Here is a 20665-nt window from a genome sequence, read left to right as displayed (position 1 = left end):
ATCCTCTCATACAGGCAGACACACAGGCAAAACACCAATGCATGTGAAATAAAAATAAATGAAAATGTTTTTTATTTAAAAAACAAGTTAAAAAAAAAAACTAAGTTTTTCAGGGCTGGGGAGATGGCTCAGTGGCTAAGAGCACTGACTGCTCTTCCAGAGGTCCTGAGTTTAAATCCCAGCAACCACATGGTGGCTCACAACCATCTGTAATGTTTTTCATAAGGTATCATATAATAGAGGCCATCATTTTATAGAAACACAGTCATACAGTTCTGGAACCCAGAGTAATCATATTCTAGCTCCCTGACACAAAAGAAACTTAGGTTTAGAAAGTATCTAGCATTCAGTACCTTCCTTTTAAATTTTCATTCACTCATTCATTCATTCATTCACTCATTCATTCATTTTAGATGTTTGTGTGCATGTGTCTGTGAGAGTGCCTGCCATGTGGCTGTTAGAGGCCAGAAAAAAGCATTAGATCATTGTAAACTACAGTTACAGGTGGACGTAAGCTGCCCAATAAAGTGCTGGAACCACAGTCTGGTCCTAAAAGGGCAGCCAGGGCTTTTAATTGCTGAGCTATATCTCTCTAGTCCTTAATCTCAATTTTTAAAAAGTGTTAGTTGTGGCGATGGTTGTGAACATAACCAAAAACCCATTAGATGAGTGTTTTGAATGGGTAAATTAAATGGTGTCTGAAATTAAAACTTTAAACATATTTTGAAGAGAATTGATTGAAAGAGCTGGGTATGGTAGCACGAGAGACAGGAGGATCATGATTTCAAGGTCAGACTAAAGTGCACAGCAAGACTCAAAAGAAAAAACAAGCTAACGAGGGAAGAAAAAACAGCTGTTGGCTGCCTCTTGTGCAGAATGGTTCATTCTTTCTGTTTTTAAGAAAATAAATTCCATGTCTTTTTTATTTGGCTATTTTTATAAACCTACGTTGTTTTGGGTTTATTTACTTCCTAGTCGCTGGGTGAGTCGAAGTACCACGGCACAGCGCAGGAAAGAGCGCCTTCGCCAGAACGCTGAACACATTGGGCTGGACAGTGACCTACGGGAGGTAGGTGGTCTGGCTGCCTGGGCCACTGCTGTGCAGTGGTCATAGAACTCTCCAGGAGGCGTCATTATGCATAGCCTTTCAAGTTCTTTTAAAAGCAATTCGTCCATATTTTAAAATAGCATTTTTGTACTGAAGTATAGAAGAAAATACTTTTCCAGATTTATCCTTTTATTCATCTAAGACAGGGCTTTATTCCTTTGTATTAAATTATACGGAAGTTTTATTAGGGTGCATTTCTGGTCAGTAGGTCTCCTGGAGGGAGAGATATTGAGATACACCTCTATCTAAGTTTCAAATATAATTTAGGCTGGGTAAGTAAAGATACATTAACATATTCTCTGTCCTTGGTTTGTTGATCCCATTTTTAGATATGCTAGAAGTGTTCTTATATTAAATATGCTGTTTGTCTTCATTGAAAATAAAATTCAAATTATGTTTTAATAATAATATTTTATTTCTTGTAATGAAAAGAAAATGCAATCGGAAATTCTGTTAACCGTTTTATGAGCTCAGATGTGTAGAAATACAGCAGAAAGCGTCATTCCAAACCTCACTTTTCTGTGATTGTGTTCATACATGTGTGGTTTTAAGCATTTTCATAAGAGCTGAAGCCTTTCCTGTTCATTGCCTCTCCTTTGCTGCCCCGCCCCTGTTGCCATGACTGTATCGTGTGCACACAGGTTTTGCTTTTCTTTCTATTTTTGCTTTCTTTTTTTTCCTTTCTTGTCCTTTTTCTACTTTTCTGTCATTGAAACATCGCCATCATTTTAGCCTTCCGGGGAACTTTTGGTCTGCCAGAACTCCATGGCATTCTGGGAGTGGGATCAGGGCCCAACTCCTCCTGCACGGCTTCCTAAAAAGTCCTTCTCTGAATGCTGCCTGGTATGTCCTTTGCCTTGAAAGTGCTTCACAAGAAGTTCCTGCCTGAATGGCCCACACATAAGAGTGCATGTGGCATGTTTTGATCTCTGCCAATTCATCTAGCCTGTTTGTGCCTGTTTGTGTTGGAATGTACTCACACAAGCAATTCTATAATGTTAACAGTAAAGTGACATTCAAGTCCTGAGTCTTTGGGGATATGTATGTATGTATGTATGTATGTGTATTTATTTTGTGTATTTATGTATGTGTATATTTACGTGTGTGTGTGTGTGTGTGTGTGTGTGTGTGTGTGTGTGTGTGTGTGTATCCTCAGTAACAAATTGCTTTTCGTAAGTTGGGGAAGAATGTATTATAATTCTTTCTTATTTTAAGCATTTTTTCCACAAGTGCAGAAGTGGCTGAATATCAGCTTTTCTTTTGCTAGATGTTTGTCTCTGTACCATTTTACTTTAATCTCTGTACCATTTTACTTTAATCTCCTGGTCTACATTTTGTGTTTCAGAAAACTCACTCATTGTCAAAGAGTATTAGTGCTAAGAGGAGCCTTTGAGATCTTCTTCTCTAACGTGACGTAATTTACCTGACAAGCAAGAAATCTGCCCACAGTTAAATGGGCACACAAAGGCCAGGCTGAGCCTGCAGCACAGGACTCCTGATGTCCAGGCTCAGGTCTCTTCCATTAGTCGTGCATAGCAGTCTGCTCTAACCGCTGCTCACCTAAGACTCTGACTTACAACTCTTCCTCGTTATGTTATTCCTTTACATTTACAATAATCTGCTCTTTTTTTTTTTTTTTTTTTTTTGGAGCTGGGGACCGAACCCAGGGCCTTTGGCTTGCTAGGCAAGCGCTACCACTGAGCTAAACCCAACCCCTAATAATCTGCTCTTTAAAGAGCATTTAGTTCCGTGTTTATTGAACAAGATTGCAGTTTCACATATATTCCCTAATGGCTTATTGCTTCACCTTTGGTTGGTTGGTTTTTCTGGGTGGTTGTTGTCATTTTGAGACAGGATATCAACCATGTTACTGACTGACCTCAAACTCACAGGCTCTGCATGCCTCGCTTCCCATGATCTGGGATTAAAGGTGGACACCGCCTCACTCAGGTGTTTTGTTTTGGGTATTTTTACTGTGTGTGTGTGTGTGTGTGTGTGAGAGAGAGAGAGAGAGAGAGAGAGAGAGAGAGAGAGAGAGAGAGAGAGAGAGAGAGAGAGAGACTGTCTGTCTGTCTGTCTTGGTATGTGTATGTGAATGCAGTGCCCTCAGAGGCCAGAAAAGAGCCCAGAATCTCTTGTAGCTATAGTTACAGGCATTGTGAACTGTCCTAAGTAGGTTTTGGGAACCAAACTCAAGTCTCCTGCAAAATCAGTACACACTCAGCACTACTGAGCTGTCTCATCAACCCCGCCACACCCAGTTTTTATATGGTGCTGGGGATCAAATCAGGGTTTTGCACATGCTAACCATGCACTCTACAATTGAAGTAGTGGGAAAGCTCTTTAAATGTTAAAAATCTATTTTTTACCAATCTTTATATCTAGTTTTTGATCCTGTCCGTAAATGAAAATAGAGTTCTCACATAGGGATGCTGCCTTGTAGCTCAGATTGATTTTTCTGAAAATGATTTTATTTCCTACATCTACTTGAAAATTCAATCTCAATTCCTCCCCCTTTTTTTTTCCTTTGAATAGTATTTAAAACAGACAAGTACGCATAGGTGCTGAAGAAACTGCTATTTGGAGAATTCATTTGCTTTTTTGGTGATTCTTTAAATTATTAGACTGGGAAAAGGTTTTATTATTCTGTTAATATTGCCTTTTGTCATGAACATTGAAAGAAACTGATCACTTAATCAGTAAGATTTTCAGCAGCTTTAACAGGTTAATTTTCCTCTAAAGGGGAAACAAATTCTCATACATTTAAAGAATATGAAGGATTTTACACATCATCTTCTACAGTATCAGATTCTCCCCTTAAGATAATAAGGATGGATTTACATCTGTGCCTGCAGATGTATCAGTTCACTAGCTTGCAATCTCTCCCTCAACAAAATACTAGTTTTACTATAGATCGATAGATAGATAGACAGATAGATAGATAGATAGATAGATAGATAGATAGATAGATAGATAGATAGTATATAATATATATTATTTAGAGCAGTTCTTCAAAAATGTAGTCTTAAGACACTTGGATCTTTGGGGATCTTGAGCAAAGATCTTGAGATCTTGGGCAAAAGTCTAGATGAGGTTTTTCAGGTAGCATACAAGCACAGAAAACATAGTTCTCTACTAACAAGGTATGTGGGCGGCAGTGTTCTGTTTGCTTGTTTGCCTGTTTGCTATTAAGGTTTTGAAATGTGGTCTTGAGTATCCCAGCCTGGACTCAAATTTGCCTTGTAAACAAGGTGACCTTGAACTACTGATGCTTCTGCATTCACCTTCCAAGTGTCCAGGCCATGAGTATGCACCACCAAACATGGTTACATGGTGCTCAGAATTGATCCCAAGACCTGTGCATAGTAAGAAAGCTCTCTACCAATTGAGCTATACCCTTTTCCCTGTTTTTGGCTTTTATGGAAATTCACTAAACAAAGTTCAAGAACCTTAGAATTTTTTCTGTGTGTGTGTGTGTGTGTGTGTGTGTGTGTGTGTGTGTGTGTACATCTGTCTGTCTGTCTGTCTCCTCAGAGTCAACAGAAGGCTGGACATAATACTATGGATTATAGAACAAAGCAAGGGAGGTTTTATACAAACATCTTAGAGTCCTCCCACTCACCTTATCCCAGCCCCGTGTTAGGAGCACATTTCTGTGAGCTAACACCATACAATGAGATGCATCATCCTTAGACTGATTTGATTGAGGTCATAAAAATTAACTTCAACACAATTCTGGTACTATCAAAACTTTATTAGAGGTAAGGGTTTGGGTGGCAAGTAACGCCCTTGATGACTGAGGGATTTAAAGTCTCTGCAGAGAGAAGTGGATCAGAGGAAGCCAGTGACCTGAGAACCACTCCATTTTTCCATTTCAGACAAGACTAAACACCTAAATATTTTACTCTTACCTTGCTCCTAACTAATAATTCTGGTGACTAAACTCAGTGAAACTCCTGGTTTTGAGTGCATTTCAACTTAATAAAGTTTCTGTCACTCTCCTTTCACAAGAGTTAACTGGTTTCAGGAGTACACATGTCCTCTGCCTTCTATCAAGAGCACTAAAATCTTAGTTGCTGTTATACACATATACTTACGGCTTTTATTTTACATCGTGCTTGTTGTATTTGTATATGTAAGTTACAAGTAGAAAAGAATATATGATCTTAATACGTTAAAATATTCCTGATTTTTAGAAATATATGCAAGAAGCACGAAGTTTAGGAAAAAACCTGAGGCAACCGAAGCTGTCAGATCTCTCACCTGCTGTGATTGCACAAACCAACTGGAAATTTGTAGAAGGCTTATTGAAAGAATGCAGAATGAAGGTACGTATACTGCTGCCAGACAGTGTGCAGTCGTATTTACACTGGGTGTGGATACGATGGGATGAGTCAACTCCATTTGTGCCTGTAGCTTCCCTAAAAAGAAAGTTTATTATTTTATTTTTGTATGAGTATGGGTGTTTTACCTGGATGTATGTCTGTATACTACATGTGGGCAGTGCCCACAAGGCCAAAAGAGAGCGTCAGATCCTCTAGGACTGGAGTTACAGATGCTTGTGAGCTACCATGAGGTACTGGGAATCAAACCCAGGTCCTCAGCCAGTGCTCTTAACCACTGAGATACTTCTCCAACCCCACCCCACCCCCCAGAAAACCTTTTTTGTGGCATAGACTTAATATGCTCTTCACTGAAGTCATAAGCTTTCATGACGTCTTGGGAGCCTTGGGATAAGCGTGCGTGCCGTGTGTATGTATGTGTGTGTGTGTGTACATGGAAATCAAAGGACAACAGAGTCAGTTCATACCATTCACCTCATTTTGAGGCAACCTCTTTCTTGCCACAACCTTGGCTGTTTCAAAACAGCAGGCCATGAGCTTTATCCCAGACCGGAATTCCGTAGTAGCACCAAGATTGCAGATGTGAACAAGCTTTTACATGGGTTCCCAGGATCTGAACTCAGATGGTCAGGCATGTGTAGAAGCACTTTTACTCACAAACCATCTCTCTAGCCCTTGTCTTCCTCTTCAGCATGATGTTAAGCCACTTGTAAGTTATACGAAGAATGTTACTTTGTGCCTGTGTATATACCTGCGTAAAGCCTTGCTTGTGCTCATACATGTGGTATGTGCTGAAGGGAAAAGATCTTAACTATGTTATAGGTCAGTAAATATGACATAGATTCACAAAACTACATCTATACGGGGTAGCTTGTTATCATAGTCAATAAAAGCACTGTTTTCAATATCAGTATATACTAGTGAGTTAGTCAGGGTCCCACCTAGAGGAGCTGCTTTCTCACTTTATGTGCGAGACCAGTTTAGGTGGAAAACTATTTACCTGAAACTGGTTTTGGTTTTTTAGTACATCTTTGTGAGCAAAAAAGAGAGAAAGGGGGAGGCGGTGGTCCTAGTTCACATATAAACTAGGGAGTTCCCAAAAAAGAAAAACAAGACAAAAAGGAAGGAAGGAAAGAAGGGAAGAAAAGAAAGAGCATAGAGCTGCTCACTTCTGCTGTAGTTTTGGCTTAAGTAGCGATCGCTTTTGTTTGTCAAGGCTAGAGTCAGCAAAGGGTAAGCTATGGTGACAGAATAAGGTTCTGGTGTCAGATAGTGCATTTTCTAGATTCCAGACAATTTCAGAAGTTGAAGATACCTATACTGTTACAGAAGCTAATAATCTAAATTATATGTAATATTTTTTCAACATGAGAATGCCTTACAAATATTATCTTATTGTTTTGTTGGTACCCTTCCATTTCTCTGACATAATAGTAAACTATAGAATAGTGAGATACGGGGTCAGAGAGATGGCTCAGTGGTTAACAGCACTGACTGCTCTTCCAGAGGTCCTGAGTTCAATTCCCAGCAACCACATGGTGGCTCACAACCATCTGTAAAGAGATCTGATGCCCTCTTCTGGTGTATTTGAAGACAGCGACAGTGTACTCATATACATAAAATAATAAATCTTTTTAAAAAAATAGTGAGATATAAAATTACTCCAACCAGCTGACCACCAGGTTAAGAAATTGTGACTGGAAAATCTGTAATTAGAATTGCAATGAGGGGAAGCGAGATCTAGAATTGGTTCCTTGGTTTCGAGTTTCACTGCTGTGGCAATTTATAAGCACACATAATGTTTTAGACCAAACGCATGTTGGTAGAGAAGATGGGACATGAAGCAGTGGAACTGGGCCATGGAGAAGCAAACATCACTGGTTTGGAAGAGAACACCTTGATCGCCAGCCTGTGTGACCTTCTGGAGAGGATTTGGAGCCACGGCTTACTGGTCAAGCAGGTAACTGACTCGAGCTACTGCTCGCATTGCCACTTAACGACGTGTGCGTGTCACGGGTCTGTTCAAGGAATCACACCTTTAATCCCAGCCCTGAGGAAGCAGAAGCAGGTAGGTCTCTGTGAGCTTGAGGCTAACCTGGTCCACATAGTGAGACCCTGTCCTAAAAAAAAGGAAAGAAGCCCAAGCAGTGGTGGTGCGTGTCTTTAATCTGGAAGGCATCAGCAGGTCATCTCTGAGTTTAAGGATAGCCTGGTCTACCAGAACAGCCAGGGCTACACAGAAACCTTGTCTCAATTGAGAAGGAAGGAAGGAAGGAAGGAAGGAAGGAAGGAAGGAAGGAAGGAAGGAAGGATGGATGGTTGGGGATTTAGCTCAGTGGTAGAGCGCTTGCCTAAAGCGCAAGGCCCTGGGTTCAGTCCCCAGCTCGAAAAAAAAAAAAAGAAAAAAAAAAAGAGAAGGAAGGAAGGAAGGAAGGAGATAAGGATGAGACTGGCAAGATTGCTCGGTGAGTAATGGTGCCTGCACCTGACATCTGAGTTTGAGCTCTGTAACCCACATGGTAGAAGGAGAAAGTGTCTCCTGAAAGCTTTCCTCTAATATGCACACATGAGTGAGAAATGTGACAAGGAAAAGATCCCACAAGATGATTAGACACGTATCATAGGCCGTTCAGTTCCAGCAAAAGAAACAGGATCCACGCCAGACACAGTGGTGTGCACCTGTAATCTCAGTACTTGGGAGGCAGAGGCAGTTAGGAGTAGGCTGGTCTACAAACTAAATTCCAGGACAGCTAAGCTAAGCCTACACAGTGAGACTCTGTTTCAAAACAGAAAGAAGGGAAGAGGGGAAGGGAAGGAAGGAGAAAAAGGAAAATCTGTGATCAGGAGCATCTTTCCTAACAAACAGAAAAGCATAAAATTGTACACATGAGTCCTTCCAGTATTGTAGTGTATGTTCAATAAACTATGCTTGTTTAACTGAGATCAGTATTGGTTTGAGTGACAATTCCTGAACACCACCAGCAGTTACAAAAATTGTATCTTCTGTTGATTACAATAAATATCTACTTTTGTCCAGATTTAAAAATGTGCTAACCAAGCCAGGTGTGGTGATATGTAAGGTTTGCTGGTCCCATGTCTGCTCTGCCACAGGGCATGGCCCCTCGGGGAGGCAGGGCATGGGGGTTGACTGCATTTAACCCACGCCGGCCGTCACCAGGAGGATGTTGGGCTATAGGGAAGACCCCAGAAAGCACAATCTGAGATGCAGGACAGCCAGAGCTGACATGGGGTTTCCTGGGCCTGCAGAGAGGCTGGAGCCACCTGGTTCTCAGGCTCTTGGACATCCAGGCGCCCCTGGAAGCTGCAGAAGAGCTGAGAATGGAGTGGGGGCCCATAGGCCGGATCTAGCCCAGGGCGGGGAGTAGGGGGCAGGGGGAGCTCTGGCTGGTCCTGCAGGGATAGTCCTGGCAGACTTGGCTTGAGCTTGGTGGCAGTCGTGGCTGGGAGTGCAAAGAGGCCTTCCTTCTACAGGAGATCAGACAGTGGCTCTGTAGGCAAAGGGCATCTCTGGATCCCTGCAGTGGATCCCGCTGAAAAGAGACAGTCAGTCCATGGTTTTAAAGCATTTATTGTCATGGTGGAAAGTGGGTGTGTAAAACCATACCCTACTTTTCAGGATAAGCCTGATATTAAATACCTTTTGTAGGTAGGAGTGTCTGGGAATGAAAGTTCATTGGCTAAGCCTGCAGGCCTCTAGGTACCTCATGTTCTCTACATGTGGAGGGGCTTGGGGCCTTGCCCTTATATGACTGATAGCCACAAATCTATGGGAGACTGTGGCTAGTAACAGGGGCCTGGTGCCCAGTAGCAGGCAAAGCTCCTACTGTCCCTTCAGGGTCTCTGGGGCTTCAAGCCTTAACTGAAACCCTGCTACCTTTCATGGTACCACAGTGGTGCATGTCTTTAGTCCACTGATAAGACTGCTTGGACGTGGATTAAGCCAGTAGAAAGTCTCAATTAGCCAGCTGGTGACTACTGTGAGTGACCATGATCCCAGTGTAGGCCTGAACCTTTCTCAGTGAGCTTTTTTGGGGTAGGGGGTTAGAGGGAGGTCAGGTAGGGTTTCCTATGTAGCCCTGGCTGCCCTAGAACCTACTTTGTAGACCAGGCTGGCTTTGAACTCAGATCCACCTGCCTCTGCCTGCAGAGTGGCAGGAGTAAAGGCGTGCAGCACCAATGCCTGGCTTCAGGGTGACCTTTTAAGCATAAAAACCATGTCTTGGGTTGACATTCAGTTAACAAGAGCAAGTAGACAAAAGCAGAACTACAGAAACCAGAAAGCAGCATTAGTTCATTCAAAGACTGTCCCATAACATGGACTTTGATAGACTGGGTCTTTGTTTTAGTTTTGCAGCCTGAATGGCACTTTGATTATGGAGTTAGTTGTGCTAAAATCTAGGGCCTACTAAGGTCTGGGCCCTGTTACATTACATTCCCTCCTGGTCTTAGAGAATGAGTCAAATCCAGACTCATTCTGTCTTAGTTTAAGATGCAGAATCCCACTTAGAATGTTAATCCACTCAGAATGAGAATTAAAGGCCTAAGCAGTGCTGATAGCAGAGTAGTTAGCCAGGGGGACCAAGAGAACAGAGACTGGTACTTTCCTAGCCATTGAAAGACTTTCTCTCATTACTCCTGATAAAGTAGCATAGAATTAACATATTTCTACAAAGGACTCTAACTCTTGTTTTAATTCAGAAACAGAAACGTTTAGTACCTTTACATCCTGATTAACCTGTCTACTTAGTTGGAAGGCATAAGAAGAGGCACATTTGCCAGGCAGAGGTGGCACCTACCTTTAACTTGGGAGGTAGAGGCAAGAAGATCTCTTTGAATCCAAAGCCAGCTGATCTACAGAGTGAGTTCCAGGACAACCGAAACTACACATAGAAAACAATTTAAAAAGAAGAAGAAGAGGAGGAGGAGGAGGAGGAGGAGCAGCTCATTTAGTCAAACCATTAGTACATGCCCTGCCCCAGTACTATTACTGTTATCCATATGAATTAACCCATAAGGCAGAATAGCAGGAATCAGAATAAGGGTGAGTGCATAGGTTAATTTAAAAGTTTTATATATTAGACGAGTTTTAGCCTCTTGTAAGTCCTCCAACATTAATTCGGACAGCCCCAGTCACAGTGAGCTTTGTCATCAGTGACTGACAGTCTGGTTAGTTCCTATCCCTATGTAGTATGGGGGCTAAGTGTCTAAGCATAACCTGCAATCCTAGCTGATACACTGTCCCCAGAGTCCCTTCCTGTGGAATAGAGTCTGTTTCCTCAGGTTCTTCCTGTTTTCCAAAGGGTAGAATCTTTTAAAAGGAATTTTTCAGGAAGCCTCAGTTTTGTAACTCCAAAGTTTTGCAATGGAAACTCCCTTGTTTCAGGCAGTTAGGGGGCCTAGCTGTAGGACATACATAGAATTGTAAACTCTGTATTTTTATCTCAAAAGGTGATAACTTTTCTTATCTTTTCATTTCTCTATACAGACACTTAAAGTAGGCATCGGCAAGTAAGGGCAAGATGTGATATAGGATGCTAGTCTATAATCACACAGCCAGCACCTTCCTCGTATCTGTCTTCCTGAGGGCAGTGAGGGCTGGACCGTGACCCTCCATTCATGCCCTAGTTTAAAACACAAGACTCAGGAGGAAGTAGAGGGCCAGGGGATGGAAGGGCTGTGGACTCAATAAAACCTTGATTTCAATGGACCTGTAGTCCAGAGTGTTCATTTGGCAGCATCTGTGGCTTCCATTTTCTTGACCTGAATCTGGGAATCCCTGGGATAATACCAGCTGCCTTCACTGTCGTAGCAGTGGATAAAATCACCATGTAGAGTCTTTTCCATGTTGGTTTCAGCATCTCTTTAGCTATCTGCCTAACCCAGACGTATCACTGGACTGAAACAGGAGAAAACTAGCAATGGACTCAGAGGGAGGCTGGGTCTCTTGGATAGTCTAGGTATTTGCCATTACCTTCCTGTTCTTTCTTTTTCTTTTTTCTTTTTTCTTTTTTTTTCTTTTTTTTTTTTTTGTCATTTTTTGGGCTGTTATTAATTTTATTTTTTGTGGTTGTTGCTTTGGTCACTTGTATAAATTGTTTTGGGTAAAATAACCATTCCAGCTCCCACATACCTATTTTCTCTTTTTCTCTGACAGTCTTGGATGAGCACCTGTGATAGCAGGCAAGAGGGTAGATGAATTGATAGCTGTGCGTTTCTCAAATGATAGTCAGTGGTGGGCCAGGAGTAGGGCCTGGTACTGGGTCACAGCCATTAGACAGCCAGAATTCTGATGTTCCTCACAGGAGAGCCATAACCATGCTGTGAGTGTAAGATCTTGTTGACCCAGAGTTAACTTGTTTGCTTTTCTTTTTTATTATTATTAAACTAGCAGTAGCCACCACAGCTCTTAGACAGGTGTCTAAGGCCACATCCTGTGTCTACAGGGTCAGATTGTTTAAATAAGTAGTTCATAGGGCATTTCCATGTTCCCAAAGTTTGGGTTAAAACTCCTTTTGTCTTTCCTTTCCTGGACAAGCAGATGAAAAGATTTTGGAACATCTAGGAAATCTAGGGCTGGAGCAGAAATCAGAGCTGTTTTTAAAAGCTTCAAATGCATTTTCTTAGTCTTAGACTAGATTAGGGGCTTAGTGCCCTCCTCCCCTTATTCTAGGGTATAAACACCTTGCTATTTCCACAAACTCTTGTATCCAGAGGCAGCAACATCCAGCTGCACCTGAGAACTCTTGAACCTGTCTCTTTAATCTTTAGAGTTGGTATTTTAAAGAATGTCAGGAATCCTACTCTGAGACAGGCTCTGTCTTAGCTAGGGTTTCTTTTGGTGTAACCAAAAGGCAAGTTGGGGAGGAAAGGGTTTATTTGGCTTACATTTCTACATTGCAACTCACCATCAAAGGAAATCAGGACAGGAGCTGACTCAGCAGCTATGGAGGGGTCCTGCTTGCTGGCTTGCTTCCTGAGGCTTGCTCAGCCTGCTCTTTTACATGCTCCTCTTACCTCCCTTCACCTGGTAGCCCAGATACAAAGCCTTCTACACATTGGGCTTTCTTAGCCCATTCTGTAGCCAAGGTCTGTAACTCTCGCAGCAGTCCTTCAGTGCCCTTTGTAATCTATTTTCCCAGGAAACCTTGATAGAGGGGCCAGAAGTCTGCATTTTGTATGTCGCCCACTGTAACCTCCTATTGTGTCTGCCTGCTTAAAAGCAAAGATGGGTTAATTCACTTCTTCCAGTGGGAGGCTGAAGAATGCGTCTTTCAAGTCTAAGACGCTATACACATGTTTTTCTGGAGGAATCAGACTCGTGAGAATCAGAGGTCCCAGGTTTCTTCACAGGCAGGTGAGGCATATTCCATAGTGACTGACAGGACACCAGGATGTCTGTCTCCTCAGGCCAGGGGATAGGACTGCAGTTTCCCTTCTTGTTTCCCAAGTCGTTGGGTGGTGTTTAATCTGGCCGGAGGTGGCCAAACTGGTTAGCTTGGTGTTGGGCCAGTCCTAGGGTCATGGTCTCTTCTGGCAGAGGGTAAGACACCAAAATTTCGCTTGGTATCTGTAATCTGTGTCTTCTCAGAGATGACAGTGGCTTTCAGATTATGTGACAGATTATTATGTGGAGCCAACTGTGACAAAGGGAATCTTTGTAGTAGCTGTCATTAATACTGTAAAAAGGACCTAGAAAAGTTGGTTTAAAGTCTTTTCATCAGTATTGGACAAAAGGGAAAATCTGTTCTAGACTACATTGTATGGCTGCAATTGACCTGCCCAGCTAGGGACAGTTTGGGGGGTTTTTGTTTTATTGTTTTTTTACTTTCTTCAGAGAATGGTGGGTGTTATAGTTCAGTGCTTTAAAGGGAGATATGAATCATGAGAAAGAAAGGAGTAGAACTTTCTCTTTTCCTTCAGGTTCAGCCCAGGGGAACTTTTTTTCTTTCCCTAGGCTGCTTAGAGCAGGCATGGAGCAGAGTAAAGGGAATGAATGCTCACCTGGGGAAGCTGTTCCCCCCTCCCTGTGGCACTCAGATTGCCCCCACCTCCCTAGAGACCAACCCTGACCATAAACAGGAGTCAAACAACAAAATAAGCAACAGTCCTGCTCCCAGAGTGGGGCAGGTAGAGGATTTAGGGTTTCTCTGGGTGACCTGGCAGAGACAGTAGGACTTGGATCCCCAACAAGAGGGGCACAGGTCTTAAGCCAGATAACAGGAGGATCGTACACCAGAGAAAGCCACTGGTTAATACAGAAAAACCAAACTGACAGACACACAGAGACACACGGTAAAAACACCCAGGGGTGGCCACCATGCATTTATACACCTGAACAGACAGAGGGATCCAGTGACATCTCAGTGGATCCTGGACTGTATCAGCAACCGTGTATGGCCTCTCCTATGTGTCCAGACACACAGCACCTTACCCAGACTTATCTCTAGAGGTGACAGAAGAGGTGACTTTCTAATTTGTTTCCCTTTGAGATAAGGGTGTCAGATGAAGCGTTAGGCAGTGGTTCATCAAAGGGATCTCTAGGGACCTGGAAAATCTCAGGTTGCAAACCCCGTGAGTCCCCTGACCACCACACTCCAAGGGGGCTCCAAGACTCCCAGTGACTTGAGGACTTGCTCTGGGATCTCACTGGAGCCTCCAGAAACGTGGGGTGTCCACCAGAGAAGACTGCTCAGACACGGCTTTAGGCCTATAGAAAATCTTTATTAGCTGGCTACTATACCTGATTTTCGGGATCCCAGTATAGCCCCCAGGCCTTTCTCAGGGTGAGCTTTTAAGCACAGTAACTATATTTTGGGTTGACATACTTCAATTAACAAGAATAACTGGCCAAAAGCCAAAAATCAAGGTTAGTACATTCAAAGACTTTGCTGTAACTGTGGGAAACTTTGATGCATTAAGCCTTTGTTTTAGTTTTGTTAGTTGTCTATGTACTGAGTTTTAGTCTGAATAGTACTTCTATCATGGAATCAATTGTGACAAGGTCTGGGGGCCTGTCACACTACTACTCAGGTAGCAGAGTCAGGTGGATCTCAGAGAGAGCGATTTTGTCTCAGAAAAAAAGGCTAACCAAAACTAATAGTTCTTTATTAAGTTATTTAGGAATTCAGGGTAGAAAAATTCAAATGGTCTCTTTGCTTTTGTTTCAGGTAACTTTTTTTCCTAATTTTCTTTCCTCATTCCTGATCCATAAATTTAAAAATATTATATATCAATATATACAAATGCAGCTAATTTTTAAATTCCAAGGTTATTACGGTGGTCTAATCGTAAATAACTAAGCAACAGATGAGCCAAGTTCAGGACTCTTCAAGACTGCGTGGCCTTCTTAGCTCCTTCCCTTTGGCTCTTGCCAGGATTCCCAGAAAAGTAAAGGAAGACTCTTAGAGCCCCTGAAATGAGACACTTAAAATGGTACACGAGGCTGGGGATGTGGCTCAGTATTGCAGCATTACTGTACAACCATTTCCTGTTTTCAATCTCCAGCATTACCAAAAGTGTAGGGGGGCAGTGTGGGTGGGGCAGACAGCCAAGAATAGATGAGCCTGAGTTGCCAAACTTTTCAATAGCTAATATAAAATATCACTGGTCTTGAGAAATTATTTTTTGATAAATTGTTTTTTAAGGTGATAATTATGCATCTATTTAGAATGAGAAACAAATATGTTTATCCCATAATCCAGACAGTATAGAAATCTTCAGGATCCAGGAAAAAAGAACAAAACAAAGAGGGATAAATATATTAATGGGTTCAGCAGCTGGCATGGAAGGGGGTTAGAGAGGGGCTGTGAAAACACACACTAGGATTCATGTTTAAATATGTGAAGAGAGAAGACAAAAGCCAGGGTCTCCTAAAGGTAACTTGTTCACCAGCGTATAGCCAGACTTCTTAGGATTTTGACCACAGAGGGAAGACAATGGATCAGGAGGTAGTCTGACAATTGTGAAGAACTATACAAGTATATTCTCCCAGTGTGGAGACACAAAGCTGTCTTGCTTTAGTTCCTGGATAAAGTAAGACTATTTTAAGATTTCGTAATCGAAGTGCCTGAAGTCATTAAGTTTGGAGTCCAAATTACACTACCTCCACTCAAGAGAGCCTTTTAAATAAAAGTGAAAATTTTATGTGCCTTGTACTTTCAGGGGAAGTCTGCCTTGTGGTCACATTTGATCCAGTTTCAGGATCGAGAAGAGAAACAAGAACACCTCACAGACTCCCCAGGTAAGAAGGCGTTGGTACAAGATTGCTTCAATCTCATGTATTGCGGTGTTACTGTTTCCAAATAGAGCTCTATTTCCTCGTTGTAAGACAGAGAAAATGATAGTAGCCATCCCAAATGGTCATGCTGATATAAAAGGACAAAGACAATCGTGAAGAGCTGCACACTACACACACAGGCATATTCTCCCAGTGTTAGAGTATACTGACGTTTTTATTAAAGTTTTGTGACAGTCATTAATAATCTTAGTATCTTTTGTTACATTTAACTTATTTCTTATGTGGACATTCGTATGTGGAGGTCAGAGACAACGTGGAGGGGTTGGTTCTCCTCTTCCACCACGTGGGACCTGAGAGTCGGGTTTGGCGGCAAGCGCCCTTATCTGCTGCTCTGCCTCATAACCCTTTATTACATTGTCAGGATCAAATCCTGGACCTTATACTAATAAATAAAACTCCAGGAAAATTAGTATTTATCTCCAAGACTCTTTAAGAGTCATATTCTTCTTTTGCATAGCTTGTTTCCTTTTTAAATGGGAGTCTTACTCCAGTGCTCATGTGGCCTCAAATTTGATGCAGTTCCACCGCGGTTCTAAAAGTAGCCAGGACTACAGGCATGTGTATCACCACCGCACTCGACTTCGGAATCAGAATCTTCGATTTATAGGTGGCATCTCATGGTATTGGTATTATAATTCTTCTGCTAATCAGAATTATATAGGATCCCTTAGGTCAAATGATACAACTATTGCATGTATTATTCTCAAAGACTGTTTCTAGGCAGTGATAATGACCAAACCCAGAGCCTCAGCCTTTGAATCATACAGCCAAGAACTTGATTTTCTTCATGTAAGATAACCATTTATTTCATATAATATAGAATTAACAGTAGGAAGTTAATAGAAATAAGAGATTTTAGCTGGGTTTGGTGTTACATGGCTGTAATCCCAGTACTCAGGCTGAGGCAGGAGAGTCAACATTTCTGAGCCAGTCTGAGCTGCATAGTGAGACTTTTTCCCAGAAGATTTTATAGTGAATAAGTCATTTAAAAGTCATTTTTATTACAAATTCTTTCAAAAAATTAGAAATAAAAGGTTTCAAAAATATATTGTTTTGAGACAGGATCTCACTGTGTAGCTCTGGCTGGCTTGGAACTCACTGTGTAGACCAGGCTGGCCTTGAACTCATGGAGATCCCCCTGCCTTTGCCTCTGGAATGCTGAGGTCAGAGCACTACCACACCCAGCTGTAAAAGAATTTTGAACTCAAAGTTAGAATTGGGAATATGGCTTAGTGTTATAGCAAAGGTTCCCCTGCCAACCTTGAAAACTTGAGTTTGACCCACAGATTTCATATGGTAGAAGAGCATCAATGCCACAAAGTTATTTTTTGACTTTCACCCAGAGACCATAGAGCCAGCAAAGGAGAGAAAGAGGGAGAGGGAGAGGGAGAGAGGGATGGGGGGGGGAGAAAGACAGAGAGACAGACAGACAGACAGAATGTGTGTGTGTGTGTGTGTGTGTGTGTGTGTGTGTGTGTGTGTGTGTGTGTGTGTGTGGTTTTTAAAAAGTTCACAAGCTAACTACAGCCTAAGAAATAAAATACTGCAAGTTGAGGTTGTAGCTCAGTGGAAAAATACTCATCTTCTCACCTAGCAAATGTGAGAGCCAGAGTTTAATCCCTAACAATGAAAGAAACAACAGAAAGAAAGGGGGGGAGGAGTAAAAGTTATTCTCACATTCATCCTCAACTTCTGATCATTCACTGTCCCACCCAAGATAGTTCTACCCTACAACGTCTATTTGTAAATAACCTCATTTTTAAATGCATTTTGTAAGACAACTAGCACTGTGGAGCTGAACTGCACTGCTCTGAGGCTCCTCTCAGCAGTCTCTGGCCATAACTGTATTTATACAGATTTACATTCAGATCTCTTGTGTTCATCTCATCTTCCCTTTTTCCTATAAAGAAAGTGAAAGTAGCTGGGAGTGGTGCACACCTTTAATCCCAGAACTAGAAAGGCAGAGGCAGGAGGATCTCAGAGTTTGAAGTCAGCCTGGTCTACAAAAGGGAATTCTAGAACAGTAAGGGCTGTTACACAGAGAAATCCTGTCCCAAAAAAACAAAGAAAGTAAAAGTACATTGGTCTATGTCATATATCTAACAGGAAATATATGTAGCTATTCACAATATAAAACCATAAAACCAAAGTTGCTTCTCTAAACTTCACTTATAGGCAGAAGGTCTACCCTAAATAGAAAAATGCAGAAATTACTAGGAAAAGAAAGAAAAAGGAAAGAAAAAGTAGTGCTGAGCATAGCGGTGATCCCAACTCTTACGTGTGGGAGAAGGAAGGGCAGGAGTGCGAGCCATCCCTGGGGTGTGTATGTTTTAAGGCTATCTCAAAAGAGAATAAGACCCTAAGAAGTGGTTACTCATGGGAATGTGCTGGAAAGCAGCCTGGTCCAATTAACATGAAACAGAAGCAGTCAACTCTTGTGCCCAGAGAAGCTGTCAGAACCAGCTGCTGCTGGCAACCCTTGCAGCTTTTGTGGTTCTGACTGGCCAAATGTTAAGGTTCATTTGGGAATCAGAGTCATGGGTGTCTTCAGTGACCTCAGTTGATGATAGAATTAGCAAATTCTAAATAAGTGAAAACCTCATCAAAGGCCCGTGCAGTTACATGGCCTCTGCTGCACTACCAAACTGATGAAGGGCCAGTGATGGAGGAACAAATAGTGCTGTAGTGACTCGGTAAGATCGATAAGAGCTTTTGTTTTCTTAGACAGTCTCACTGTGTGACCCTGGCTGGCCTGGAACTCCCCGTATAGATCTGGCTGCCCTCAACCTTACAGAGATCTAATAACCTCTGCCTCCCCAAGTGCCTGGATTAAAGGCAGGTGCTAGCACTTGCCTATCACACACACACACACACACACACACACACACACACACACACACACACACAATTTTTAAAATGATTGTTATGTGTGTGTGTTTTAAATGTGTGTGTGTGTGTGTGTATGAGAGAGAGAGAGTGTGTATGTGTGTGTGTGTGAGAGAGAGAGAGAGTGAGAGAGAGAGAGAGAGAGAGAGAGAGTGTGTGTGTGTGTGTGTGTGTGTGTGTGTGTGTGTGTGTGTGTGTGTGTGTGATTGTATATATGGTTGTGTGTGTCTTTGGAGACCAGAAAAGGGCATCAAAGCTCCTGAAGCTATAGCTGTAGGTAGCTGTGGGCTGCCCACCATGAATGATGGGACCAAACTCGGGATCCCCTGTAAGAACACTACATGCACATAAAGCTAAGCCACCTCTCCAGCCCTGAGCCACATAGCTTTCAAAGTCCGTAAAATTATCTTTTATTAACCTGGTGTAATTTTTGTCTCAGAGGCTTATTGCCTCAGTCTTCTAACCTAGACCTAGTCCTGGAAGCGTCTAGGCTCCATACAATCTTACCTGGTTCTAAAATGTCACTGCTGAATAAGCTCGTCTTTCCCAGTTCTTTCTGGGCTCTGGCTGGCTGGTCAAGTCAGCCGTTCTGGCTCAAACTCCTCTCCAAGCTGACTGGTTCAAACTGGCTTCTCAGCTTCCGACTGAACTGCTCTGCTTGGCCTCAGACTAACTCTGGTGATCTGTTCTAATCTTCTGGCTCCTTGTTCCTGTTCTCTGGCTTGCTCTGTCTTCACCTGTGTCTGGCTTATTCTCTCTCTGTACTACTGTCCCAGTAAAGCTGCCCGCCCTCCTCCTCCTCTCTCTCCATGCTGCTCTTCCTTAAGTAGCCTCTCTTTTCTCTCTGTTCTTGTGAGAGTTGGGCATATCCAATTCTCTCAAATCTTTCTCTAGCTGCTGGAGAGATGGCTCAGAGGTTAAGAGCACTGGCTGCTCTTCCAAAGGTCCTGGAGTTCAATTCCCAGCAGCCACATGGTGGCTCACAACCATCTATAGGGGGATCTGATACCCTGTTCAGGCAGGCGGGTGTATATGCGACAGAGCACTCATACATTAAATAAAAAAAAATTTTAAAAAAAGAGGTTGGGGGTTTAGCTCAGCAGTAGAGCGCTTGCCTAGCAAGCCCAAGGCCCTGGGTTCAGGCCCCAGCTCCAAAAAAAAAAAAAAAAGAATCTTTCTCTGATTTATCACTTTGCCTCTCAATTAGATATCACTTTCAAATATGGTTGCTTCCTTCTACAAATAACTTTACCTTCATTGTTGAGATTAAGGGTATGTACTAAGGGCCTTTCTCTATCCCAGGCAGGGTAACCTTGTTGCTGGATTAAAATCCTTCTACAGAAGTCTGTGTTTATTGTTTGAATAGAGGGGGGTAAAGTTTATAAACATTGCTCTAATAATATGTCTGGTGATTCAGCCTGTGAAGACTTGAAAATACTTTGCAGACTGGAGGTATGGCTCAGTGATTGGTAGAGAGCTTGCCTAGTGTGTACCACAGTGGATTTAAACATCAGGGCCATATTAACCATGGTATGGTGGTACACACCTGTACTCCCAGCATTCTCAGCACTGTGCAGACGGGAGCAGGAGTTCAAGGTCGTTTTGGCTGCGTGGTCAGTTGGGGACTTAGCTTGGGCTCCATAAGATTAAAAATGAGAGTGGGGTTGGTGAGATGGCTCCGCAGGTCAAGGTGCTTGCTGCCACATCTGATGAACTGAACTCAGCCTAGAGACCTACGTGGTAGAAAAAAAAACTGATTTCCACCAGTTAGTCTTTGACCTTTATATACATGCCATGGCACATATACAGAAGCGTGTGCGCGCACCATACATACACACACACACACATACACACACACACACTAATGTATTTTATAACTGGGGATGTAGCTCAATGATAGAACACATGCTTACCATGTGAAAGGTCCCGTTTCATCCCATAACATGAACATGACACACATACACATACATTTCTAAATCCTTTCATTGCATTATTTACTTTGTGTGGGAG

General features: G+C 42.4%; 1 protein-coding gene across 3 annotated transcripts in view; it reads left to right on the top strand.

Annotated features, from left to right (window-relative positions):
• Dennd5b (DENN domain containing 5B) overlaps positions 1-20665 on the top strand; it is a 124060-nt gene that overhangs the window by 77072 nt on the left and 26323 nt on the right. For 2 of the 3 annotated variants that reach the window (XM_032905450.1, XM_032905451.1), the window contains 4 exons: positions 976-1069; positions 5305-5436; positions 7259-7411; positions 15634-15712. In XM_032905450.1, coding sequence (XP_032761341.1) covers positions 976-1069; positions 5305-5436; positions 7259-7411; positions 15634-15712 — 458 coding nt within the window. Of the gene's footprint in view, positions 1-975; positions 1485-5304; positions 5437-7258; positions 7412-15633; positions 15713-20665 lie in introns of those variants that run through there. The other variant, XM_032905449.1, reaches the window with a different exon arrangement.

The sequence above is a fragment of the Rattus rattus genome, chromosome 6, assembly GCF_011064425.1.
Source record: "Rattus rattus isolate New Zealand chromosome 6, Rrattus_CSIRO_v1, whole genome shotgun sequence".
NCBI classification, from domain to species: Eukaryota; Metazoa; Chordata; class Mammalia; order Rodentia; family Muridae; genus Rattus; species Rattus rattus.
The sequence above is the reverse complement of the archived record's forward strand: the minus strand, read 5'-3'. Positions and strand labels throughout refer to the sequence as shown.